Source organism: Xylocopa sonorina, chromosome 13, assembly GCF_050948175.1.
Source record: "Xylocopa sonorina isolate GNS202 chromosome 13, iyXylSono1_principal, whole genome shotgun sequence".
In the NCBI taxonomy this organism is placed as follows: Eukaryota; Metazoa; Arthropoda; class Insecta; order Hymenoptera; family Apidae; genus Xylocopa; species Xylocopa sonorina.
Window position 1 is genome coordinate 3,349,648 of NC_135205.1, and position 27,202 is coordinate 3,376,849.

General features: G+C 49.1%; 1 protein-coding gene across 1 annotated transcript in view; it reads right to left on the reverse strand.

Annotated features, from left to right (window-relative positions):
- The window catches only part of Ser (protein serrate), a 41,291-nt gene extending 15,693 nt beyond the window's left edge, over nt 1-25,598 (reverse strand). The window contains exons 1-2 of the mRNA XM_076906334.1: nt 25,159-25,598; nt 9,244-9,543 (exon numbers count right to left, since the gene is read on the reverse strand). Of these exons, the coding sequence (XP_076762449.1) occupies nt 9,244-9,543; nt 25,159-25,206 (348 nt within the window). The 5' untranslated portion in view covers nt 25,207-25,598. The remainder of the gene's footprint in view (nt 1-9,243; nt 9,544-25,158) is intronic.
- Nucleotides 25,599-27,202: the final 1,604 nt, after the last annotated feature.

Consider the following 27,202-nt stretch of genomic DNA (forward strand, 5'->3'; position numbering starts at 1 on the left):
CTGGCGCTGGCTGTCGGTTCTATCGTGGTAGACGCGTACACGTCGATCGTGTGGCTCGGTAACTGCACGTAGGTACTTACGTACGCCGAATAGAACGCCTTCTCCTTCTCTATGTCAGGCAACGTGTCTTTGGTTTCGCGGAAAAGATCGAACGAGCGGTACGTGAGGACGCGTACTAAGCAGCCGCGCGAACTTCCAGCACGCCCGCCACCGATCGGGGAGCCTTGAACGGTTTATGCCTCGAGTCGATTTATTTTGCGAGCTTCCTTTCTTTCGACGACTCTCCCGACGATTTTTTCATATCTCCTCGTAGGTGTCGTTGAAAATTTAAAGAAATCGAGCTATTGGTACGGTGGAAACGAAAATGCCGCATGTGAAGAAACGCGTGCCTTTTAATTCGAGACTTACGTACACGCCTTCTATCGTTTAAATATCGAAGAACTGTACAATGAATGTGAAAAATATCTTTTCATGTATTTAATTTTTTGCTTGCGCTGTTTGTGCCCTTTCGATTCTTTAATCGAAATAGCGGATAAACGAGCAACAACAGTTTGTAAATCTCGTCGTGAGATTGGCAAATTGAGATTCTACATAGAGAACTGTTTGATATGCAGAATAGAATGGTTGCTCCGTTCTTCGAAGAATTTCGAGGTATGTTTAAAGTGTTTCTAAGATTTTGCGATACTTCTGACGTGCTTGTCGGGAAAAGATTGCACTTGTCATTGACAGTCCAGTGGATCGAGGTTCTTAGTCGTTCTTACCCACGGCCATTCAATCTCTGATCATTTTTTTCCCTTTTACCTTTCTCCTTCGAAGGGAGTACATGCCTACGCTCGATCGTACGGGGCTTCGCGTTCAAATTTCGGCGCAGACTTACGCGGCGATTACGCCAATTTATTTCGTGAAAGCGTCTTACGTAAATTCGTCGCGATGTATTATTCATTTGTACTGCATCGTTTCGCCGCGCGTGTAATACCGCGATTAAACGTAACGCAAGTCCATCCGATCGTTCCCGAAAAGTTACTTCACGAAAATGGCAATTCTGAAGTGGTCTCGAAATGACTTCGAAATAAATCACCTTCCATTTTGAAAGAGGAAAACCAAACGAAATTCTTAATCGCGAGAAACTTCGCTTTCGATGAAACAATTTCAACTACGACTATTCTAATCTGTGAGAAATGATTTCTCTGGAAAATTTGTTAGAGGAAAAATATTTGGATTTATTTCTGTCCTCTCTACAGCTGCGACTATATTATTTGTATGGTATTCAGGTGCTCGTTTCTCCCGAAAGCTGCATTCCAGCAGCTTCGTCGTTCAATTGCTTTCGAAAGCCCATTTCTCAGGAACGCGAGGCGCGGACGCGCACGAAGAATCCCCTCGGAATTCCGACTTTTGATCGCTTTCGAGCACCGCGCCGGCCGCTGTTACCCTTGACCCTAAATCTCTGGTGCAACAATCGAGGGTCTCGAGGTCAGCCGTTGCGATGCGATAAATTCGTAGACGTTGGTCCCTCCGCCTCCCTATCCTTCTACTTTCGAGAACGATTCATCGCGTGGTAGGCCACGGGAACGGGGTTGTTCTTTCGTCCTCATGGAAATTCCACCAGCGAAGGGAGGTTTCGTTCTGGAATCCTTTCCTCGTCTCGGTTCCCAATTAGTCTGGCCGGCTAATAAATCTCGCGGTGTCTCCAAGAGGAACCTTAGCACGGGGCAAGCGAATGGTGGGCCGCCGCGCGGAAGAAGTGGAAAAAACGAACGTCCGTGAGGAGGAAGCGGACACGCGGCGTAGAAATGGAAGAAAGAAAGAGCCAGGGGGATTCTCGAGCGACAGGGGCCCCGGAGAATCCTCTTGTTGGCTATGGTAGCCACTATTCAAGGGGCACAAGGCCAAGAAGTCTTCGTACGATGTCGCGACCAAGCTCTTTCCCCGCTTCGAGGCGTTCAAAGGAGGAGCTCCGCGAGGAGTCACCTCGCGATACTGACGGTGGTTGCTGTAGTGGTGACTCTACCTGAATATCGCGGAGAACCCTGGCATTCCTCGTGTTAAATGCCCCCTTCGAGGAGAAGCGAGGTGAGCTCTCGCGCCCATTTACACGTAGACGAGTCTGTTCTTCTCTCTGGGTAAATGGCGAGATTCGCTGATGGGAATATAGGTATCTCGAATGGATTCTCTCGAACGACGACGACTTAAATTGTACAAATTTCGGGGTCGCTCGATGTACACGCTACTTCACGATCTCGTGTCCCACTTCTCAGACGTTACAGAATCGACTACCGCAGTATTCTGGGACGAGCCATAATTCACGAGGGTTTGCGAAAAATTGTTAATATTCTAGCACCATAACTCCTTCAGCCATAAAGTCGTCCCACCGCCAGGTTAAACATACGCATTACAATCTCTCCTCCTGAACACACCCGAGAATAATGCCCATATTTCACTTGGGGTACGATAGCGCATTCTTCATTCAAAAATTGCCTCTAAAATCCGCCGACGTACAATATACCCACACACATTCCCCTGTGCACCGTGGCGCACGATCACGCGGTACACAATCAGATACACAATGCCGGTGTACGTGCACGCGAGGTCGCGGCGGAGAATCGAGGCCTGTGTACACAGGCAACGGGGAACGTGGTTCGGGAGACACACCGGTAGCGACTCGTACACGGGCTAACTAGCGAGGGAAGAAGACGAAGAGGACGCGAGGAGGGACGGCTCTACTCGCCGCGGTGGAAAGAAAAGGAAGAGACTCGTCGAGGAGATTGGTATGCGGTCCGCGCAGCGGGTTCACACACGACCCAAAGGCAACCCAAAGGCAGCCTAAAGGCTGAGACCAAGGCGAGGACGAGAGGCTGGAGAACGCGAGGAAGGGGAAAGGACAAGCACGCGAGGCATTGCCCAAACCGGGGCGACAGTTTCATCCTCTCCACCCCTCCTCATTTGCATACGCGCGATACTGTTCACCTGTGTTCGAGCTCTCCTGCGTGTCCACCCACCGTTCGAGCGTACACCTGACCAATAAGTCCAGGCGGCGAGCGTAAATCTGCGCCGTAAACGTGGATATCCCAGGGGCCCCCCTGCCGTGGCAACGAGGGCAGTTTCGTTTGGCCCGACTCCTTTCGCCGGAAACGATATTGGAGTAATTAATAATTCCTACCTGTCGCTGGTGCATGGCGAGCTATGCGGACCCAACAGCGGAATTAATCAGCCAGGAGGAAGAATCTAGATTGAGTTTAGCATATAGGAACGCGGAAACGGTGATTGTCGCCTCGATTATTGAAACGTTCGCGATCGAGTCGATCGGCTGGCTGTTACAGGTGTTAATTAATACGGTAATATCGTCAACTATCTGGCACTTAGGAAATTTATATGTTAATCGCGTCCACGTTATGCACCACTGGTTACCAATCACGAATCTTTTAATCGATCGACTGAACAATTATTCCAGCGGAATGTCAGGTTACATGTGCATTCCAGACAATAGATCCTGTGCAAGCGTTGACAAATCGAAGGTCGTGTTACCTCGCTGGATGGTTAATCGACGTGGTCGATAAATGGACCATCGTTAATCCGAGCGGGGCAAAAAGAGCAGGGAATCGAGGGGCTGGGTGACGTTCGATCAAAATTTCTACGTTAATTGCTAGACGTTCGTAGTTCTCGGATGTAGCCAACGTTCATTAGCGAGACATCCGCGAGCTGCGTCAGGGAATCCGAAAAAAGGCGGATGCGAGTTTTTCATTCAGTTCGGACGGTAAATCTCTCCTGTTGGTCGACGACCAACGGGCAGCCTGATTGCGATCCCCGCGGGCGAGCTGAGAGCCGGTGGAACGATTTTGGAGCCGTTCGCCCGATTAACGACCGGTTCGCGTACACCTCTTGACAAATCGATCCTGCTTCCGTATCTGCGCCGCTGTGTGATTTATACGCGTTTAGAATCGGCCAGCTGTGGCCCCTAACGAAAATACAAATGACACCTCACGAATACCACCATCGATACATCCACCATGTGTCATTGTTCGAATTCATAGATTAATGTACGAGCTGACTTGGCTTACATGAAGTTTCTCCAAATTTCTAGACGTGCATGTAAATCCAAAGGGTGGAGACACACTTTTCGAGGCTCGATGCCAATTAATCGAGTGGAATGTTAAATCGACGAACATAAATGAGACGTTCGACGGAGAGCAAGAAAGAGACGCGTGTCCAAAAAGTACGTATACAACAGACCATCGAGGAATCTAAGGACAGAAAAGAATACACCTGTTGGAGTCTGAGTCACGGTGATCCCCTGAGGGGATTCGAGGCGTGCCTCACAGCCGACTCCCTCATTTTCGTTCCCCGCGGTTTTTATCCGTGCGGCGAGCACCGTTTAGACGACTATCGTTTATCATTACACGGGCTATTATCAAGGCTATGATTATCGAAATTTATCACGCGCCGTAGAGAAAGGAGGGTAACGCTGTTCACCTTCTGTTCTCACTGAATTCCTCAACGACCAAACATTTTCACCTCTCTCTCTCTCTCTCTCTATTTCCGATCGTTTAATACGACGGTGCTAATTGTGCCAGCGACACTACCTGGGAAATTGTACGCCTACGGATTATTCGCGCGTTGGAGTGGGACGGGAACGGTGGTTCCGTTTGGCCCGGCTACTTCAGTTACGTCGATCAACGGTTCACCCATTAGAGTTCCACGGCAAACCGTAACGACGAACTTTATTAAGGCGTGAGAAAGTCCCCTCCCGGAGGTGATTAAAGCAACCGGGCTAATCTACTTAACCGACGCCGCGGTTTGGAACTCAATAGCGACCCCGGCTAAATTGAATGATACCGTTTGACGCGTGACACGGTCGCCCAAACGTCGCATCGATCATCGCGTGGCCTTCGTCCGGACGTTAAGTCAACTCCAAAAATCGGGGCGGTAATTACGTTCGTTAAATTCCTGCCGATTATGCGTGGACGGTGCACGTGGGTTTCTATTCTTCGGAAATAAACGTGATTCATTAGATCGAAATCTACCCTGTCACGTTGTTTCGTAATTGTCATTTTTTGTCAACCGTGATTTACGGTCTAATCGGTAGTTTTGACGCGTTAAGTAGTTTCTGAAGTTAAAATAAGAATATTACTCATCGAGTCCCACGCGTTTGTCTATATACTGCTTCGAATCGTTCCTCATTGCTTACATTTGTGCGGTATTATGTATTATGTATCTCTCAGTAGTCTAATGAGGAACAAATTGTTCATCCTGGTGTAAGATTATATCTACACGATTGAATAGTTATTGAGGAAACCCTGAGGTCCTTTCGATGCTACTTTCTTCAGTTACGTTTATAAAAATATGAATCTCCACAAAGACTGGTGGTCTATTACTGGCATTAGTGAATTCAGCGTTATTCGTGAACTCGCAGATTACATTAATTAACAAATGATTGCGCAAAGGGCCCCTCGTCTCCCTGCTATCCCACAATAAACTCGTTGCCTATGTTTGTTCACCAAGAACCTCCAATTGAATCATCCAGCAGTTTTCAATCCCACCACCCTCGATCAAGCCAACACGTCGAGCTGGCGACTCGCTAATTCAGTCGACACAATGCCCAGTAAGGTCCACGTGGGCCCAGCAGCTGTGACGTCACATCATTGATAGAGGCGCCCACATCGAGCGTAGAGGGGCCGTGGATACATTGCGCCAAGAATAGACCGGTCTACCTATTTCAACTTTTTCGCTAGATGCACCGTCCGTTGTGCATCCACGGCGAAAAAGCAAATCGACGAAGATTCGCCGTTCAGAGGATAGTCGCCAGTGTGGGAAATGGCGAAGTATCGCGATGAAAAGAGCTGGAGAACGATGGAGGCCCCCGATCGAAGACAAAGATGCTTCGAGGAACACGACGGCGAAGAAGAGACCGGCACGAGGTTGGAGTAAGGCGGAGAGGGACAGAAACACGTGGCTGGAGAAAGGAAATACGCGAAACGTGGCGTCTGCTCGAAGACACACATAGACGCTGGCCAGGATTGTGCAAAAGCTCGGCTGACTCTCATCTCGCTGATCGTTTCCTGTGCCATTATGCTACCGCTGAAAAGGCTGCTGCGCTCCCTTCTTATGTATGCCTCTTTACGCCGCTATTGAAATCGCAAACGGAGAAAGTCGAAGGACGATTACTCGCCGTGCCAGATATACGTATGCGCTTGTTTGTTTCTTTCTTCCCTCGAACCGGTATCGAGTGGCGTGCTTATTAGCTGAAAGACTATAGTCTTCAGCGTAGTCTCAACTCTGGATCGCACGGGGTACTTGAGACGAAGATTATCCAAGAGTCTGGGATCGATCTTGCCAGGGTTCCTGAAGTGCATTATCAAACAGGAGTACTTGAGAAATTTATAAGCATATGCAGAGTGGTGCATTATAAGTAGCGCGTCGGCTCGATAAAGCTGTCAGCCGACATTGGAGAATTTTCCAAAAACTTTGCTTCGAAATTACTACTCCGTTGCACGAGAATTACATAATAGCACCAGTGAGTAAAGATAACAACGTGCATTCATTTTTATCTGCCGATATGGAAATTAATTGGCACTATAAGTAGCGCATCGGCTCGATAAAGCTGTCAGCCGACAACGGAGAGTTTTCCAAAAACTTTGCTTCAAAATTACTACTCATTTGCACGAGAATTAATTACACAATATCATCTGTGAGTAAAGATAATAATGTGTTCGATATGGAAATTAATTGTAACCAACAAATAGATAGGTTCAAGCAGTAATACTTTGCGTCTGACTAGGCTGGTCACAATCTACTATCTCTAGTTGAACACAGCTAACCAAATCAACGCGATTCCAAATGACTCGCGTTAAATCGTCTACTTTTTCTTTTAATATTCACGTTCTATTACACCAGTACCAATGGTAACGCAATAATAAATCCTTATGCGTAACGAAATATAAAAAGTCCACTCTCTTACAATCCGTAGTTCTATTTGAAAAACTTTCTCTAAGCTTGCCAGTTAATTTTTCACGAAGAATTACCCTCTCGTCGATGGTACCGTTGTACCCGTACAACACGTACGCCAGCTTATGCAAGAAACTTTTCCTCTTCAACTGTACCAAGTAAACAAGGCTCCGTCTCGGCAGGGAACGAGCCCATCCGCGTTCCTTTTCGAGTTCGAATCGCGTGAAATCTCATTTAGAGGCGCCGCCCCTGGTTTTATTAAACGGCTGCCTCTTGTTCTCATTCTCGAAATCGTTGAAAGGCAATCGAGTGAATCTCTCGAAGGGGCTGCCGGAGCCGCGCCGCCGTCAGGTTTCGCAACAATACTTGAGGGGCCTCAGCTCGAAAAAGACTTCCACGGGTGGTATTGTATCGCGGCGTCGATCGCGAATTTCTAGACCGATTCCTTTGTCGATGCGGGGCGCGCGAGAGCTATCGAATCCAAAGGATTTCCGGTCTGTTGCTCCTCTATCGGTGGGTCGTTACGCAGAATTCCAGTTCGGTTCCAGCCGCTTGGCAACACCTCCTCTGCCTCCTCTTTTCTTCCTTTTCGGTTGACCTTTAACTAGGAAACTTTTTCTCGAACTTTCGAACGTTCGACCGTGCGCGATGTCAGGCATTCGAGATACACCGGACAACCTCTGTAAAGCTTCCAGCGGAGATAAGTCGTACTCTGAAAGCCCTCGCGAATTCCTAAAAGCTTCTCGAACAGCAACACAGCGACTAGAAGTCGGCTTCCAATTATTGTCAGGTCCTCGAGGGCCACTCGACTCGAAGCAATATATCGTCGCGTGATTAAAAAACCGTAAACCGTCGAGCGTTTAAGGACAAGTAGCGACAGCGAGCTTTCAGTAAACGATTGCCAGCGTCCCACCCACGTGAAGTGTCACCAGGCCCGTTTCAGGCCGTTGTCGAGCGTAATTAGGTCGAGACGAACAGCCGATTTCGAGGAGATCCTCGGAGGATTCTCGTGGGCAAGCATGACGACGTGTTTCTGCGCGCAAGAGTTGTACACACCGGGCAGTGTACACCATAGTCAAGGGTCCTCCGTTCGACCGAATCGAGCCGCAGAGCTGTTTCTGAACACGCCAGCGCGCGTTCACACAGACGCAGAAGGTCAGCAGTGAATTATTTGAAGAGCACTAGCGTGTTTGTATATTTCATAACTCGCTCGTGAGGTTCTAAGAGGACCCATGCGGGGTTCGTTCGCCCGATGGCGACAAAGGGTAGGTCCAGCGTTCCCTCTTTCCCCGGTTATGCGCCCTCTCGAGGGCCCAGAGACGGCATATAAACAGAGACCTTTAAATTGCTTCCTTTCCGTGAAGGATCTTTCTTCTCCCCTTTTTCATTTCTACCCTACCAATTTTTTTTTTTCTCATTCCTCCTCTTTCGTTTTCCTCTACCACCGGCTGTAAATATGTATATGCTTCCTCGAGCATTTAGCGCTCGCCGAGCTAATTCAATTATGGGGCCATGGACGCGCAATAAAAAAAATATATGGAAAGCAAATACACGTGTAGATACACCGCGGCGATATTTCTCGAGGGTAAGCGTTAAGCATGGAAAAGGTGCGCGATATCGCGTCGGGAACAAACGGTGAACCGATGGGCCTTTCGGCACACGTTCCTGCCCCGTTCGTCCAGCTCTGGTAATGGCTATAAAATCATTTCCACGGTGCCTTGGCAGACGTTTGAACTTGATTACCATCGCTTCTGGGGATAATTCTGTCATTACGTTACTACTGCGGTTGCATACTCTTCGCGAGAAAGTCTCTACAGAATCGACTAAGAAACTACCCTTTTATAATTAATTACGAATTCATTATTTAGATTTGTTTAATCCGCTGATACGCGAATTATCAAGCTTGGATATTCTATTTTTAGCGCATTATTGATGGTTTCTTTTAACGTTTCATGCTCTTTGGAACACGTACGTCCTTTCGCTTGAGAAAATATCATTATGCCAACTATGATAATGAGGCTGGAATGAGAGGTACGCGTGTTTGTTCAAAACGCGATGAAGGATAAATGTTTTCTCGCTTGAATCACGCCAAGGTTCGAGGATTTACCGTATGATTCATCCACTAATTATTTTTTAAGTATCACGGAGAATATTTTACTCGATACAGATTGTTTAAATAAAACAGTGGAGCATCGTATATACATGCGATCCATTAGCTTTAACTTAATTTATAGATGGTTTCATACAGTCGATACAGTCATGTTTTTGAGATGAAAAGATAAAAAAAGAAATTGCTGTACTCACCGTCCATCGGAAGGTGAAATGCAGTTGCAGGGTGACAGGTTCGTTGAGGGTGAAGGTGTTCTGGCCGAGGGCGTGACTAGATACGTTGCCAAAGCTGCACGAGCCGATGGCGGTTACGTTCGACTGATACTCCTTCAGGCAGAGCCAGAAGGCTGAAGAGCACTGTGTCGTGCACGGTGGTAATTCACTTTTTCCTCCGCCATCGCCTCCTCCGCCGCAACACCTACCGTCCACCAGGGTGCCCCTGCTGTTCGACAGCGAGAGGATCTGCACCTCGAAGAATCCGCTCGCGTTCGTCGCCTATGGAAACGAACAAAATCGTATTTACAATGCTGTCTGCAAGTTTCAATTCTATTCTAACAATGAGAAGGATTAATTGGATAAATTAGATACTGTTTTATTAGTTTATTCGTCGAATATTGTGCTGCTGAGAGAAATATTTAATGGTTCTTTCTATGATTATTCTAGTTTACTTTAGTATTTTATTTTAATGTTCTCGTGACCAAATGAAATTGACAATCTCGACGAAGTGAAAGTATCGAATCGCCATGGAAGTTATCGATGCGATTTCTAGCATTCTATCTTTGGAATCTTTGCATCCTTGAACCCATTACCAATCGAGACAATAGATCGGCGAAAGAGAGCCCGACTAATTCGTTGCACTTTACATTTTGATCCCTGCACCTACCACTTTCACGTTTGACATTTGGATGTCTGAAATGGCGTGTTATCCCGTTGGTGCGTTTACCCTAGCCCCGTCGGTGTCGACATTTTTCTGCTAGATTCCGAGGCGAATTTATCGGGTTCGTTACGCAGAGAAAACGGTCCGCATTAAACGTAGCACGATTTCGTTCTGGCCCTTTCTAATGGGCATAATAAAACAGCGGGATTTTCCAGCGCGGGTCTCGCGAAAACGGAAGTCTCTGAGGCCCCAGGAGGCGAAAGGCCTCTCGAGTGTCTATTACGAGCGCGGTTTACTGGAAAAAGTCGAGCAGTTTCGAAACTCCAGACATTTTCTGGCTATTGCTCGACGCTTCGACTATTTATAGTTCACGTCGATGCTTATAATTTATGCCTGCGCTCTAATCTATAAACCCAATTTCCAAAACACGAATCCAGAAAGATCAGTTCCCCGCGAAATGATTAAAGTATCAGAGTAGAAATTGGACTTCGCAGAGAAGCCCATCTACTTTCCCATTCACGGTCAAAATTGCAGTTGAAGGAATCGCGCAACCAGCTCGATGCCGTAACCACCGCGAATTTATGCATCGCCTCTCGCTTTTGCCCACTCGCACAATTAACAATAAAAGCGAAAAACACGCGGCACGAAATCGTCCCGTTCCGACAGCGTAGAGTCTTCCTTTCGTTGCCGTTACGAAACCCTTTCTACGTGCAGTTCACCTACACCCGTCCACATCGAGACGTACACGCTGGCACTCGAGCACGTGCATTCGACGTACACTTATTGGAACGAGGGTGCACACCTACGAGGCGAGCACGTTCGTGTGCGAGCGAGCATGCACGTACGAGCCCCGCGGGTCTCTGTAATTACCGTAAGAGTAAGATCGAAGGTAGAAAGCGCAGAGAGGATCGTCTGCTGGCCTTTGCTTTCCACGACGCGCTTCCTACTACGTTTATGTAACGCCGCGGAGCGTCTCGCGAGTGACATTTTCGCCTCGGCTAAAACCGAGCTTCTGTGGTCTCCTCGCGCGGAACACGCTGGCAATAAAAGAGGGGAACCACCGCAGGATGAATCTCGCGGAAATTGAAGAGTAAATCACGGATAATGTCCGGCTGCGGCGCACGGGAAACGGAGGAGCCATCAGGAACCGCGCGCGCGTCCGCGCCGCGGACAATACCATTATATTCGCCTCTGTAAGGTAGAGTCTTCGTTAAAACGAACGGTGTCCCCGCATTGTCGTTGCCAAGAATGGTAGCCTGAGCAGTGATGAATCTCCAGGTGGGATTTTTGCGATTGCTTTGGACGGACGTTACGTCAACCTTGCGTACAGGCTATTCTATAATAGGCGATACGATCGAGGAAGATCGACGCTGTTCGCCAAGAAAAAAAAGTTCTACTCAATAGGATGATAAATCTCTTCGAACCGTTTACTATCGAAAGTCGAGTTAATCGACTCTATCATCGAACTTTCTCACAAATTCGTAGCGTAGATCGCAGGATCGACGATCAAGCTCCACTTTCGGATCCTTCAAATGTCACGCGCCTAGATTGAACCACCCTGTACAACCACTTTGTACGCAACACCCCGCGCGCAATCCTAGACGGATATGACCGAGGGTTTGAACATCGATAATACGCAGCACGCTGGCAATATCCGTTAACGACGCCGCGTCTTTCTCCTCGCGTGGAATATATCAATCGGCATGTAGAAAACACAAAGAATGTCGCGGCTGTAAAACGAGCAGCGTACGCGAGGACTTCGCCCTGTTGGTCCCTCTGTCTCCACCAGCGATCGTCCGCGCCGCGTTTACGACGCTTATAGACGAGCGGAGGAGGGCCTCGTAGCCGTGGCGAGTCCTCCACAGCGAGTCCTCCGCGGCGAGTCCTCCCTCTGCGGCCGTCGTTTGACCAGCGCGCGGTGTAACGACCGTTTCTCTCTCGTCTGCTCGTTTTATTAGCCGTGCATACTTATTTTAGAGGCTCTCGCCGGTAACCCGTTGCCTCCGAAAGCAGCTGAAAACCGTGAACCAGGATCCGTGGACCAGCGGCACGGTGCGGAGGGTGGACTTAGGGGGCAGGCGTCGTTTGCGCTGGCAAAGTTTGCACAGTCCGCTCACGTGCCGACGTGAAATTACCCGTTGCCCGCGGAGATGGCTTTCAGACCGCCGACACGGAAGAACCGCACGGCCTTTTTCAAAACTGGCATCGGACGGCGCGTTCGATGATACGCGCGGGACGGGTATCGCCGTGGTACGAGCCAGGAATTTTTAGCAGCCGATCGCCGCTCTCGACGGACCTCTTTCTCACGCGGTCGAACCCGGTGAACTATGCGCGCTGACGCGTGATCTGGTTTCGTTATGTCGGATTAATTGGGACGATTACATGTTCCGCAGGAATTGTTGTCTCTTCGTGTATTCTCCTCGCTTTTCTACCTTCCCCCGATTTCACCTCGCTAGGGTTAATCTCCTCTGACCTGCTCGCCGAGTCTCTTTTTCAATGAACCCAAAAAATTCCTCCAGTCTGGACTGCCTTGTTAAAGATATTGTTTAACGTTTTATCTTTTATCACATAGTTTGCAATTTTTTTTTCACGAGAGCGTGCGATATTTCCGGTGTTTCGTTGCGACCTTGAGAATCGTGAACACCGGAAAGGTGGAGATTGAAATTCGTGTCTCTCAAGTGTTTTCCCACATGGTCTGCGATTCGATCGCCACCTTCCTTCGATTACACCTTCCCGGGGTTAATCTCCTCTGACCTGCCCGCTAAGCCTCTTTTTCAATGAACCCAACAAATTCTTCCAGTCTAGACTGTCTTGTTAAAGACATCGTTTAACATTTTGTGTTTTATCACATAGTTTGCAATTTTTTTGTACGACAGCGTGCGATATTTCCGGTGTTCTGTTGCGACCTTGAGAATCGTGAACACCGGAAAGGTAGAGATTGAAATTCGTGTCTGTCAATTACGTTCAGGTTCGAGAAAGGGCACGACCGAGTGTTTTCCCACATGGTCTGCGATTCGATCGCCACCCAGGGATAATTGAAGCCTGTTGGAGCTGTCGAGAGGTGTAATAAAGGTGGACACCACGTATTAGCGTCCACTATCCATAGTGAACCGCGCCCTTCGGCCTCGGAACAATCACTTTGTCGGGGCTGCTCGCTTTCACGGTTATTAGGTCAATTGTGCGAAAGCTCATTTTTCGCCGGGAACCTCCTTCGTGAACCCGATTGTTCTTTCAGTAACATTGTTCCGTCCCACCGTACGTACTATCATTCCATTCTTCGAGCGTCTAGCGGTACAACGACTGCCTCGTAGATCGAAATTACGAATGAAACATCGAACGGCCAATACAATTTGCTCTTTTTCATTGTTCACCTGTCGTCGTGAGAAATACGCCCAGTTTGTTCTGTTATTATCGGCGCGCCGCTGTAATATCTCGCGATTTATCCGCGAGATTAATCCGCTCAAGAAAACGTTTAGTAACTGTCAAAACGATTGTCGGAAGTCCTGCGAAGTTGCACGGCAGCCGGTGCAGTTAGCTGAGGTCTTGTTCGCTATTTTTCGCGTTCGATTCACGCGAGTATACGCACGATCGCTACGATAGCACTGTATTACAAGGAGGCATTAACGTTGCAACCGGTTAAATGCGTAAGAAAACGACGAACAGGGGCGATGCCGCATCAGTCATTAAAGTGTCAACCACCTCCAGCCGTGAAACCTTTCGATCCGTTTGAGCAGCGTCTGACTTATGAACGACTGAAATTACTGCAATTTTTTGGCATTCTCCTCTTAAATTGCTGTTTCCTGCGTTATCGCGCGCCATTTTCTTCGCTCAAGTCCCACGAAGAACTCAAAAATGAACAATTCGATTCAGAGAAAAATCTATTATCGCATATCCACGATCAAATCGAGTTAATTATCCTCTTCGTCATTCCACGAGTCTCTGGCGAAACTTCGAAAAAGCTTCACAAAGAGAGCGTCAGAAAACGCCGCCATGTTGCGGGACCACCAAGGATTCTCGTAACAAAAAAAAAAAAGAAAAAAAAAAGAGCGATCGGTCGCAGGCACGAAGAAACAAAGGAGCAGCGGTCTGTCGCGAGATTGATTTCTGGACACCTGGTACACGAGCAGGGGAGGGTTTTACGCGCGTTTTAGGGCCCTTATGGGGGCATTACCGTGGCCGTCGACGCGTGTATACACCTCAGCTCGTGACTTGTTACGAGTTCGCCGGGGCTCCGACGTGCACGACCAGGATGAGCCGTTTCTCTCTGGCGCTGTCCGTGCACCGATTCGCAGGAGAACAGCCTTTCCTTTCCGCATAGCCAAGGTGCAGCGAGCCATACCTCGCCCCGGCTCTTAACTTTTCTGCGCGTCGAACATCGCGGGAGTTAATACGAATAACTCATTCGATCGAAAAAACGGCCCCCCTGACTGTACGCATACTGAGGAACGAGCCTACCGTATCCCTTTCCACGAGTTCTCAGGGAATTTCTCTGTCCATCGATCCTGTCGGATATCGAAGGCATCGAGCGTTCTCTGCGCCTTTTCCTTCTCCCTCGTTTCACTCTGCCTCACTTTTTCGTATCGCATCCACTTTGGTCTCCCGTTTGGTCTTTACATGTTAAATCGCAGAGCCATTGAGCATATAAAACCTACAATTTCTTGTTCGAGCCTTAATTTCAATCGCGCTGCTGAATTTCCTTTCTTACGATGGTATTTCTCTGTAACTAGACAAATTCGTTACCGTGGATATGTAAAATGTGGAACTTATATAATTAACAGACTGTTCGCTGGAAAAGATGGATACGTAACAACAGTTCTTGCGAGCACCGCGGCAATTGAGGATATGGTAATCAGGGTGATAGCAGAAAGCAGAGAATAATGTATTCCAGGCCATCGAGGCAACGAGACAATGTTAAATGACTCGGTTTGCGCTAGAAATAAATTGAACGCTCGACGGAAGAGCGAAGGAGGTGGAGGATCGAAACAGGTTGGAAGCGTCTCGTGGAAATGAATTATCGATAAAGCCTTATTCATCTCCCTCCGATGGAGTGCCCTTCGATCAGACGCCTTAATAACAGGATGACTCTCGAAAACGCGGCCGATCATCGTCGAGAAAAAATGATCGAGGGTAAACGGCGCACGGGGACGTTCGGTTACGCGGGTTAATTGTTATCGGCGATCTCATTAGCGCGCATGAATCGGGGGGCGGAGAAAACGTTTGTACGGAATACGTGTAATTATGTAAATGCTTAATCAGAGCTGGATGCAATTATGTAAAAGCGTGGCAAGTGCGGGCTTAATATCTTAATTGAAAACCTGCTAACTGGCTGATCGTTACGGGGATGGATCAATGAAAGTAGCATTATCGTCGTCCATCGATGCTAATTAGCCAGGTCCGGTTGCTTTTATGCCGTCTGGCGAGTAAATATACGAACATCGCTGTGCACAAATCAGCGAGTGACGGAACACGACCGTGTCTACCGCGCTTGAAAACCCAGGAAACTGCGGAACGAGGAAATCGAGACTCGAATCGAGGCATTTTTAATTAGAGGAAGAATTCCTACTCGTTGCATAGATAGTTCTAATTAAAACGCACATTGTTTCACAATTTTTCGAAACCACAGCGGATAAGATTACATTTTAATTGAAGTTAATCCATTTTCTGGATCCTTAATTCTTCTACAGGGAAGATATACGCGCGTATAAAACGTGCGATGCGAGCGTGCAAACTTTCGTCGATTCCTGCGCGCCTATGCTTGATCAACAGGTCGATCAATTAACCAGGTCCCTCAGCAACCTTCGCGTTCGCCAGATCAATCGTCCCATCTTCGACGACTATCGACAATCCCCGTTCCTCCGCAGCAGACGCGAGGAGAAAGAGAAAGAGCCAGGACCAGTCGCTCACGCGACCCACGTCGAGCCGGAAAAGGAACAAAACAGGAGGAGCGGCTTCGAGAGTGCGCTTTGGATGCGCGGATGGGTACTCTCCAGGAGGGAACCGGCAACAACAACAACTGACGCGAATTCGGCTCCGAAAATCGTCCGGGGCCCTTTCATTTTATCTTTGAGCTCCTAAGTCGTAGGTAGTAATTACCAGTGGCCGCTACCTGCCCAGCCGAAATAGACTCGACCAGCACCATTTAATTTTACAACGTAGCACGGACGAATCCTGCGTTGGAACACGCTCGAATCCTGCGAGCGTATGCCTTTGGCCCCGCGTGTACGTATGCGTGCGCAGGTTTTTGTGTGTACGAACGACCATATATCTCTCTCTCTTTTCGCGGAGAGGCCTATACTTAATATTATTCGCTACCCACTCGATCCCATCGGGGTCCAGCAAGAGCCGCTCGATCGGCCACAAATTACCGAAATAATTAAAAACTGTTGGCTCGCGTGGGAAGTCATCCGATTTATTCTGTCCCAGGACTACCGATCATCGAACAAGGACCAGCGCGGACCTCTCCGCGGCGACTTCGATCGTTTCGCTCTTTTCATTCGCCGCACGGTGGGTGGAGAGACGGAATAAATTAATTTGGTGGTCGTTTCTTTTAATTTGCTGGCCACTTTGTTGGCCGGTTTCCCAGTTTTTTTTTTTGTTCTTTCTCTTTTCGAGTGAAAGTTTCGACGGTGGGCAAATAATAGAAGCTGGCGGAGGCGTTGTTACAGTGACGTTGATTAAGTGTACCGATCGTTTAACGCGTTCTTTCTTGTCAGCATTAGAAACGATACGGATATTGTCGGTTGTCGGGGAGTTTGAGCCATAATTTGTGAAACATGACGCGGCATTATGAGGCAGTAAATTGATAGAGCACCGTGCTCGTTGAATGTCTAATTAAGTTAGGAAGCGATAAGATCGTACTAGCTGGCGATTCCCTAATTAGTTTGAGCAACACGGCAGTCTCTACGCTTTCACTGAAACAATGAATGGTACGCGCTATTTCCTTACAGATTAAATATCAAACAGAACATCAGAAAATTAGATATTTGCCGAGTGAACCGAGTGGAAAAGAAGGGGGAGAAAAAAAAAGGGACCAGACTGTTTACAAAACATTTGAAATTTTTTAAAGAACACACAGCTCTTCACGGAACACTCTATCAAAATCAAACAGAGGAGACTCCGACGAAATCCTTTGAAAATTGACGAAACACCTTTTCAAGGCACCCTCGAGAGGCATCGTCCTTTGTGTTTACCAAATTACCCGCGAGGAATTCCCGTGTGTACACAAGGGAACCCGACGCAATTTCCTAACCGGTCCCCCACGCTACACTCGACAGAGGACGACGACGTCGGGGATTAAATTTTTACCGGGTCGATCGGCATTTTCTCAGGCGATTTAAGCAGTAATCGTTGCGTGGGTGGATCGTGTTCCCCGTGGGAAGAACCATGGGAACTTGTCGCCGCTACTAAAAACGGCAGGCCGTTATCGATGAGCTTTTGTTGGCCCGGTCAAGGGCTGGATGAAACACGATCGACGACTAAGCTTGGCTCTCCTCCTGCCTCGATGGGGATCATCCAGTTTCTTCAACCTGATCCGTCTACCTGGCGGGAATCGAACGCTCGAAACAAGAAGAACAGGTGTGAGTCAAGACACTCGGAGGACCTGAGACACGATACCCGACTTTGATCGATAGACTCCAGACATTCGTGCAAACTTACATTTTCGCGAGTACAGCTGAACAAACGTAAATTTTCCATGCAAATGGTACGAACGAAATCGTTCTCACCTTTGATTTCTCTCTGTTAACCAATACGCTATTAGTACTGCGTGTCAAACGAAGGCTGTCGCTGAAAGCTTGCTCTCATCAACAGAAAAAAAGCTGTAATTTACATTTCCTCGAATAATCGCTGTCTATAGGGATAATAACTCGACGAGGATCCTCAGAGGCGATCTGAGTTAATAATACAAGCGAGGCGATGACCAGTTTTGGGCCAAGTGTCGCGTCCTACAGCGAGATGTAAATTTCGATCGCAATTTTCTCTTGCGACCGTTTCTCTTGTCTCCACAACGAAATCGTTCTCTGGTTTTGCTCTGTTAACCAATACGTTATTAGTACCGCGTGTCAAACGAAGGCTGTCGCTGAAAGCTTGCTCTCATCGACAGAAAGAAAGCTGTAATTTACATTTCCTCGAATAATCGCTGTCTATAGGGATAATAACTCGACGAGGATCCTCAGAGGCGATCTGAGTTAATAATACAAGCGAGGCGATGACCAGTTTTGGGCCAAGTGTCGCGTCTTACAGTGGGATGTAAATTTCGATCGCAATTTTCTCTCGCGACCGTTTCTCTTGTCTCCACGTCGATCAGGAGACGAGTTGGGACGCGAAAAACAATCAATCGAGTCACCTGGGCCGGCTGGTCGAAAAGGACGCGGCGCTTCGAGTCTCTAATCACGCGACCATAGATCCTCGAGCTGATCAGCGGCGATTACACGTTGCGTAGGCACGCGTGACAGTGGCTGGTCGAGTACACGCGGGCGAATCGAGTGGCGGGACAATAAATTAAAAAGGAAAAACGGACCCGTTGATGGGAGCCAAGCGTTAAGGTATACACTTAATCATGATCGACGACAGCGGGCTGGTCGGGCTCAGTGAACATGAAAACGAGCGAGGATGATGCTGGCTGGCGTGGCTTTTAATGCAGCGAGGGGATCGATACGCGATGATGGGCAGACGGTCCAGCTGGGTCCAGGTTCGAGAGAATTTTGGCACTCGACGGGACGTGAACGATGTTGGTGAAAACAAAGGGAAAGTGGAACGCCTCTGACGACGAGGAATAGGCACCGTGGCTACGGCTAATGGCCTGTTTTGTTCTCGGCTACTGTTCGAGTTTTTGGTGCTCGATGAAATGTTTGTTTGTTGGGAAGCGAGGTAGCGTGTTCTGGGGACAAAAAGCGAAACGTCTGGGCGAACAGTCATGAGAATCGTAGGCGACAAGGAATGTTTCCGAGCGAAGTAGCCTTCTTTGTTAAACTGCTACCGTGGAAATAGTCCTGGCCCGATCGCTGTGTTTTATCATCCGTTCTCGCTGACACCCGTGAAATTATAGTACTTCTACTCTCAAAGTTGATAAACGACTGTCGAGGCGGAATGAAGAGCAACGAGAACGCAAGGCTCAGCGATTCGCGGTGGATGCGATAGCGGTCTTTGTTCGCAACTGCCCTTTTATTTCTCGACAAAATTACGCGTCAGTTTTATGGACAATCTAGATTATCGTACAACGAGTTCCACATTTGGTAAAATGCTTCACGTTCCCGAAAGGAAGACCCACTTTTCTCACGTGTCGACGAAACCAACTTCACCCCCAGTCGCCTCGAAATTGTCTCCATTTATCAGAAATTGGCCGAAACCTGGCCACTGTCCAGTCGATTCCTCGAACTCGTAAAACTGCCAGCCTCATTTCCAGCAGCTTCCTCCCCTCCTTATCCCCCGGCCACCGCGTTGAGGACGCTGAAACGACGAAGGGAAGAAGGACTCGGAGGCACGCACCTGTGCTCCGCGTTGCGCTGCCCAGAAGGGCAGAAACGTTGGTTCAGGGCGCGCAGGATCGCGGTGTGCAACACCAACCACGAGACGGCATTATCTGTCTATCTGGCCGAGCATCCGGCGAGCCAAGCCTCGGGGCAGATTTTTATAGGAGGTTCGCGTGACCGCCAGCTAAACGCTCCGCTTTAACCCGCCCAGCTCAGCCTCAGCAGCGGTTGGCTATCTCTGTTCCTCCCTGTTTTCACCTCCCCCCCCTCCTCGATCCTCTTTCTCTTCACACTCGACTTTACGTCGACCTGTATCACCGCTTCTTCTTCTTCTTCTCCTCGATCGGTCGATCTCCCGTACCGGTGCTCGCGTGGGTCAGACGGATTCTCTTCTCTTCCTCCTCTTCGTGCTTGCTCGACTTTCAGTCATAGATCTCGGCTGTCGTTCGATCGTTCGCCCGGCTGAATAAATTATCTCCCCTCCGGGCCGGTTTTTTGTATATTCGTGTACGAGACCCGACCAAGGGGTATTTGCATTCCCCTTATCCGGAACGGGGATCGACGCGACGACTTTCCTGAACGGTACTTCCGCGAGACGGCCGTGTTCAACTCTACGTACGTCCTTGCGTTTCCACCTGTTAGACACTCCCGTCGCGTTTATCATTTCCGTCACGCCACGCTGCGCCCCTCTGTCCTCCCCTTTTCGTCTAATTCGCGTCACGCCACGAACGCGTACGCGCGCCTATCTCCCGCTGCATCCCGCTGCAACTTCCTTCGACGAGCAGAGGGTTACCTGGAGCTACTGCGGGGCCTGGCCGCTGATAATTGGCCGCGGTGATAGCCAGGCAAGAAGAGGAACAAGAAAGCGAACGGGCGATCGTACGTGGAACGTACTGAGAGAGAGAGATCGGTGGTTCCCAGGGTAAAAGCGGAAGCGGCGCGCTAATGCGCTAAACGGGTCGTCGTCGAACGCCGCGGGCATGCTCGCGTCCTTTTTCTCAACCCTCCGCGTGGGACGGTTCTGATCGTCCGCCTTCTTCCCTCTCGAGGGCTTAATGCACAGTTCTTAACCCATTTATGATATGTAACTGTGATTTATGCCGCCTTATCTGCGAATTCCTCTCGCTGTTCTTCTTCGTTTTCTTCTGGGGCGTACAAGTTGATTACGTTGCGAGCAAGGTGTAACACAAGGTGGGCATTAACCCTCGATGACGTTATATGCAAGTCTCGCAGTCGAGTTCCAACTTTCCGACTCTGTTCGCGTTTCTGTCTTCTTCTTCTTCTTCTTCGATCCACTTGTCCGTTGCGTTAGTAGATATTTAGTAATTAGTAATTTTTTTACGTTTTGACAGAACTGAAAACCCTGGCAACTTTATTATCGAAGTTATCAACATTAATTTGCGGACGCAGACTGATGACTTGGCGTTAACTGTTTTTTAGGTTCGACACGGTGCTTGGAATAAGTTGGATCTATCGTAAGTTGGACGATGATTGATTATGATTAATCGCCGCTCGAATCGCGGTGTTTGAGTTTCCTGGTGGATTCGGTGCGTATTGTTTGGGAAAGATTGGAAAACGAGCGGATTTTGCGAGCCATAGTTAAGACGTTAACCTTCGCGCAAAAACCCGTCCGAGGTGTGATTTATAAATGCGAGCTCGAGACAATTTTCCTTGACAGGGTTATTGAGTTCATTCGAATGATTATGGCGTAGATTGTACCTAGCGTTTCTTTGCGATCCCAGCTTATTTTCTTCGAATTACATACGTCTGTCAATCATCGCTCGAAAAACCCTATCGCGTGTACCATTCGCTGCCACTAAATACTCGAAATAATTTCAAACGCGTTAGACATGGCTTCCTTTTTTCCATTTACCCAATTTCACTTTACAGTACGTGGAGACTACTTCACTATCGACGCAACGAACTTTTAAAAGGAACCACTCGAAGCAATTGGTATCATTCGATCGGTTTAGACACTCACATACGTCCCCCAAAATCTGCAGACGTTTTTAGTTAACAAGAAAAGAACAGAGAATTCCACCTTTCTCGGATCGAAATCCAAAGAGAAGAAAGTGTCGAATAAAAAATACTCAAAATCATTTCAAACACGTTGGACGTGGCTTCCTTTTTTCCATTTACCCAATTTCACTTTACAGTACGTGGAGACTACTTCACTATCGACGCAACGAACTTTTAAAAGGAACCACTCGAAGGAATTGGTATCGTTCGATCGGTTTAGACGCTCACACGCGTCCCCAAAATCTGCAGAGGTCCTTCGTTAACAAGAAAGGACCAGAGAATTCCACCTTTCTCAGATCGAAATCCAAAGAGAAGAAAGTGTCGAATAAATTCAACGATATAATCGAAATAAGTAGGATGAGCTTAGGAAGGTGAATTAGAAAAGAGACTTTAGAATAAGATACTTGGAAATCCATCGACCGCGAGTCAGAAGGGATCGTTTGTCTTGGGAGGACGATGCACAGGCGTGACCGATCCTCTCTCTGGCTGATTCCCTCCTGCTCTCTCTCTCTCTCTCTTTCTCTCTTTCTCAAGTCGCGTGTTTTTTCTTCCAGAGAGCCGGCTCTCGATCCATTCTTCGAGCACGTTCAAGCCGGATAATTAAGACGCGCCGACGGGGGAGACGATGAATTATAATCGAGCCGACCGAGAAAAATCCCCGCCAAGGTACGAGTGAATCGGATTTCGCGTGCGCGCGATTCCACGTCCAGACACAGATCGATCTTTCGTACCAGCCTCCATAACGGGGGTTTACGATAATTGCTACAAGCATCCCGTGTAATTTCGAGCTTAATGGGCTGGCCGACGTTCGTCGACGAGCGTAGAATTCCATCGTGACCGGGGGAAAATCGTGGCGAGCGCAAATATGATTTCCAGCGTCGTTTCGCGGGGTGCACGGCTCTTTGCGAAGTAGCTACCGAGCGCTATGAAATTGCTTCTAATTTCCAAGGCTCGTGTGCTCGCGTCGATGCGTACAGAAAAAAAAAAAACGAGAAACGTAAACGTTACTTAAATCGTAGCACGAAGGTTTACAGAAGAATTTACGTAGAATTCAATCGAACGACTCTCGACAATTCAGTCGCTAATGGTCACAGAACCGATCGACAGATCCCATTTATCTGCTTCCTGCAACTTTGCTCTGGGATCGTGGCGTCGAACAGCAGAAATCGTGCGAGGTGCACGAAAGCGAAGTGACAGAGGGAGGCAGTCGCTCCACGTTGGCCAAGGTATCCGTTTCTCGGAATATTTTCGGCGAGGTTTTTTCGTACGTCAGCCACCGCGCGTTATAACGGTAATTCCGGCACGGACTGTAATTGAAAGAGAGCAGCAGCGGCGCTTAATTGCGCTAGGTCGAAATCATCGAGGGAACGACGCGGTCGGGGCCCGCACGGCTCTTCTTCGAAAGTCATTTGTAAGGGCCTCCCCCCCATAACTCGTGGCCGTTGCGCCCAGCTTTTCGCTCCCGAGCTCGCAATTACCCTAAGCTCGGGGTTGCTGCGCGCAGGACCTCGCCTCGTGGACCACCGTTTCGGCGGTCTCGAGTGCGGCGGAGGCTGTGTTTAGCCGTCAACGAGATTGCGCTTCCAAGCTTCTCAGGAGCTCCCGTTGCGGGTGTTTTTCGTGCACTGAGGGAGGAGAGGAGAAGACTAACTCGAGAGCCTTTCGAATGACCTGGCCTCCCAATCTTCTCCATGGAGTGGTTCAAGTATTCTTGAGAATTTTGTATACTTCTTTCTTAATCTATTGCTTTAGAAATCAGGACGCGAAGTACGCACGAGAGCTCCCGTGCCATAAATCCACCTACTAATTGGGTAGAACGAAGTCGTGCGTAGGCAGTTCGAAAAACTGCAGTCGTCAGATGCGTCGATAGATGCGTTTGTAAACGATATTCGAGTTCGCGTGGACGGTATCAACCCCTCGCGACGAGGAGAACGTCCGTCCACGGCGAGAGCAGAGGCACGACGTGTCTCGTGCACACTTCCTGAATACACAACGCGTGCACGAGAGCGTGTAATAACCGCGCAGGAAGATACAAATAAGACCGTCCCATTACACTGATGCAACGTGTTATACATTTTTCGACGGGGCACCGCGGCGCGGACAATGGCGCGCGATGCACGCCACGGGGCCTGCGCGCAATAATGCCCAGGCGACAACAGGGATAAGGGAGGCGAGGGAGGGAAACGGACGGACGCGCACCGCGGATGATAAGTGTGGGTGACGAGGCAACATCGGCGGAAAAAAAGGCCGCGGTTACACCGCGAGTATGTATCCGCTTGATGAGAACAAGCGGGAGGATGCAGCGTGCCGCCCTCCCATCCTTGTGCAACGACACACGACCGAGAAGAAAACGGGTGGGAGGGAGAGGAAAAGGCCGAGGGAAACGTCGTGAGACAGCCAGCCAAGCGGCGGACGTGTTACGTACGAGCGTAACGCAACCGAATCTCTTGCCAGAAGCTGGAAGTTTAGCGGTTTTATGGATTACCAGGCTGCTGTCCGTCGACTCTGACGAGCAAGGTAATTTACGGTGGAAACTGCGGAGCGGAAGAGACGACGCGTCGACAATGGGACAGTTTGGAAATCCTTCGCTTGGGAATTTTTCACGGACCAGGTTCCGCGGCTACGACTGCTACCATCGAGTTATTAATTGTTATTTGTTCGGAACAGTGTGTTTAGAATAGCGGGGCCGAGGAAACGGAGCCAGAGGTGACGCTTAGCGGGGAGCCATCTGAGAATGATCAATTTCCTCAGTGCCGCAGGAAAGAGTAAGTCAGAAGGTTGCGAAACGAAGCGATGGTAGATCTGGGAAAGGAGATAAAATGAAAAGGAGAGGAGAGGCAACGACGAGCAGGGCGCATGTGGCGCGTCCAGTCGACCGACTGTCTTTACGCGTTCATCGAATTAGCGTCTAAGATAAGTTAATAAACCTCGTCCCAATGATTCATCGCCGAGCCAGCCGCTACTTATCTAATCGTTCCACTTTGCGACAGTTTGCGCTGCGTTCACCCTGATGCATGTAATTAATATGTAATCGTTTTTTGTGTCCGGCACCGACGCGTCGTGCTCGATTCACGGGCTGGTTGTCGGTAATTACGTGCGCTTATCTAGCCAGGCGACCTTATCGTTCAGCATCGACGAGCAATTGCTCTGTCTCTCGCTGCTTGATTATCGGCTATCTAATTGGACCTTTTTTTTCCGCGACCGTGGAGCAATTCGATGGGAGATTGCGCGGGGCGTGCGAGACGTAAGCGTGCATCTTGTCGTACACGTACGTACCACTGTTCTCCAATGATCGTACCATAATTGCGAACAATCGAGGCTCCTTAAACTCTGTTGCTAAAACGCGAAACGAATTTATCGAGAAACGTAGAAAACAATCCAAAACAATTTATACCCTCTCTCTTTCTCTCTTATATAGAGAGATACCGAGCAATTATCCTCATCGTAAAGAACAGAAGTGGGTAATTACTCTCGGTGTTTTTATAGGAATATCTTAAGGAGAACAAGACAATTGTACGAGCTGAAAAATCGTGCATCCACTGAATTAATCCACGCGCGTAACAGTACCTAAAATTCCCAAGATTCTTTCAACAAAAGTCGCGAGAGGAGAGTTCACGAGGAGGCAGGACGCGCGGCCCGTCGGCTCCATTAAACGGCTGACAGCGTACATGCCCGTATGAGTCGAATACGGAAGAGAATCCGCGGCCCGTTGTCGCGAATAGGGTAGATAAAGCGTACACGTACCTGTATGAGGTGGGCAAGGAACAGGACGTAGGCGGCGGCCGCCCTCATGTCTTTCCTCGAGGAATCCCTCGACTACCGCATCACCATTCCCCGTGGGTCACCTGCGCCCTTTCCCAGCCACTCTAAACGATTTATCGAATCGATCTCTCGTTGCCCGTGTTCTCCAGGTAGACGTATCCCCAAATGATGTTATTCCACGGGATCGAACCGGCTCAGAAAACACTCTTCACACCGTACATATACGATCTGCTCTATTTTATAGATCCTCGTTCGTCGAAACGGGCGCACTTCACTACTTCGATGCTTATATCGTATGCTACTTCCGGTCCGCGGGCACACACCTAATACCAGCCACTGTTGTCGATATGTCGAATCTCACGGTTCTCCACTTCGAACAACTTCAACGGTTTCATGTATATTAATCAGGCTAGACAGAACAAGATTCCAGCAGGCACTTATCTTTTTTCTATTTTCCTTTTTTTTTTTTTTTTTTTATTTCAACACTGTTTAACACTGCTTAGCATAATACAAATCCGCGTGAGAGATGCACTGGATGGATCGAGGATATACGTTAGAGCGGTGACCCGTTTTCTCGCGGATGGTCTCGGATAATGTATGGGGAGACGAGAATCGTTCTCAGCTAGAGATCGACTCCGCTTTCCAAACGAAGACGAGTATCGAGGATGCGGGACGGGCTCGAAGATGTTTACGTGCACTCTCGCGACGCGACAGGTACCTTTCCCTCGTACGGTTGCCTTCGATCGTGCGATATCGGTACGTCGTTACAATCCTTTTCGTTTTCCCCCTTTCTCTGCTAGCTGCCGCTCGGCCCGTTTCACCTCGAGCGACGGTAATTAATCGAGTCGAGCCGCGTCGTCGTTCACGTGACCTACGCTCGATAACAGCATGCCTCTTCTTCCTGGATCTTTCAGCGACCCACTTGGATTTCGAATTGTCCCTGAGGACACTGTGCAACGCGTGGATCGTCGCACGTGATCGTGTCCAGACGATCAGTTCCGTTCCCACTCGTTCTCCAAACGTGTTCTCCAAACTGAGCGTTCGTTCGCAGGCGCACGTGCTCGCAGAAACTCGAGTGTATCTACTCTACGAACAACGCACAGCAGTACGAGACACTGGACACTGTGCCAATTTACCAGTCACTTCGCACTGTACGTCCTCTCGATGCGTATTAAAATCCACTCGACGATTCAGCCAAGGAAGCTCGCCTCGAGGAAGTATCCAACGAAAATCGCCTGGAACCAAAAAGGGCGGCAATTTCGAGCACGATCTTCTTTAACCACCGCAATCTCGACGGGCGGTTCGTCACGGGTAATCCATAGCCCAACGAGCCGACGTTCGACTCCACTGTATATCGCACGTAAACCAATAAATCCGATGGAACGATACCACCGTGGTGGCAGACCGCGAACGCGGTGGGGCTCCTCGGTTCAGGGGGATGATCTCACCCCTCGCGCGACCTGGCTGGCTCGCAGTTGGTCGCGATAAACACGCGCGTCGTCGAACTGTCGCGTTCGCCTCTGGTCGCGGGATATCGGGGTGTCTCTCGAGAGGAACAGGTGTGTGGTTCGAATGCACACGCGCGCGTGCCTCCGTTGCAGGTACGCGTGTGCGCCTTTCCACTGGTTCGCGGTTGTGGTCGTGGCTTCTGCTGGCTGTACGATCGCGTAAAACGAATATCCGTGTGGACGGCTGTTTACACGTGTGCGTCTGTATAGATCCGTGTGTTCCTGGCTGTGTCGTGCACGCTGGAGCAGGGAAACGCAGCACCTCCGCGGGGTAGACGAGACGGTCGCTCCGGGGATACTGAGTCGGAGCCGCAGGCCGGCCTGCGGGCCTCCCCCCTTCCCCTTGTTCGAGCACACTCACGTTCGCTCTCTCTCCCTACCATTCATTCTTGTTACTCCAATGCCACCTGTCTCCTTCCATCTTTCTCTCTCTCTCTCCCTTTGCCGCGAAAGAGAGTCCCTACCCCCGTGATCCGACCCTTCCCGTCACCTTATTCCCCACCTCCGTGGAGAACATC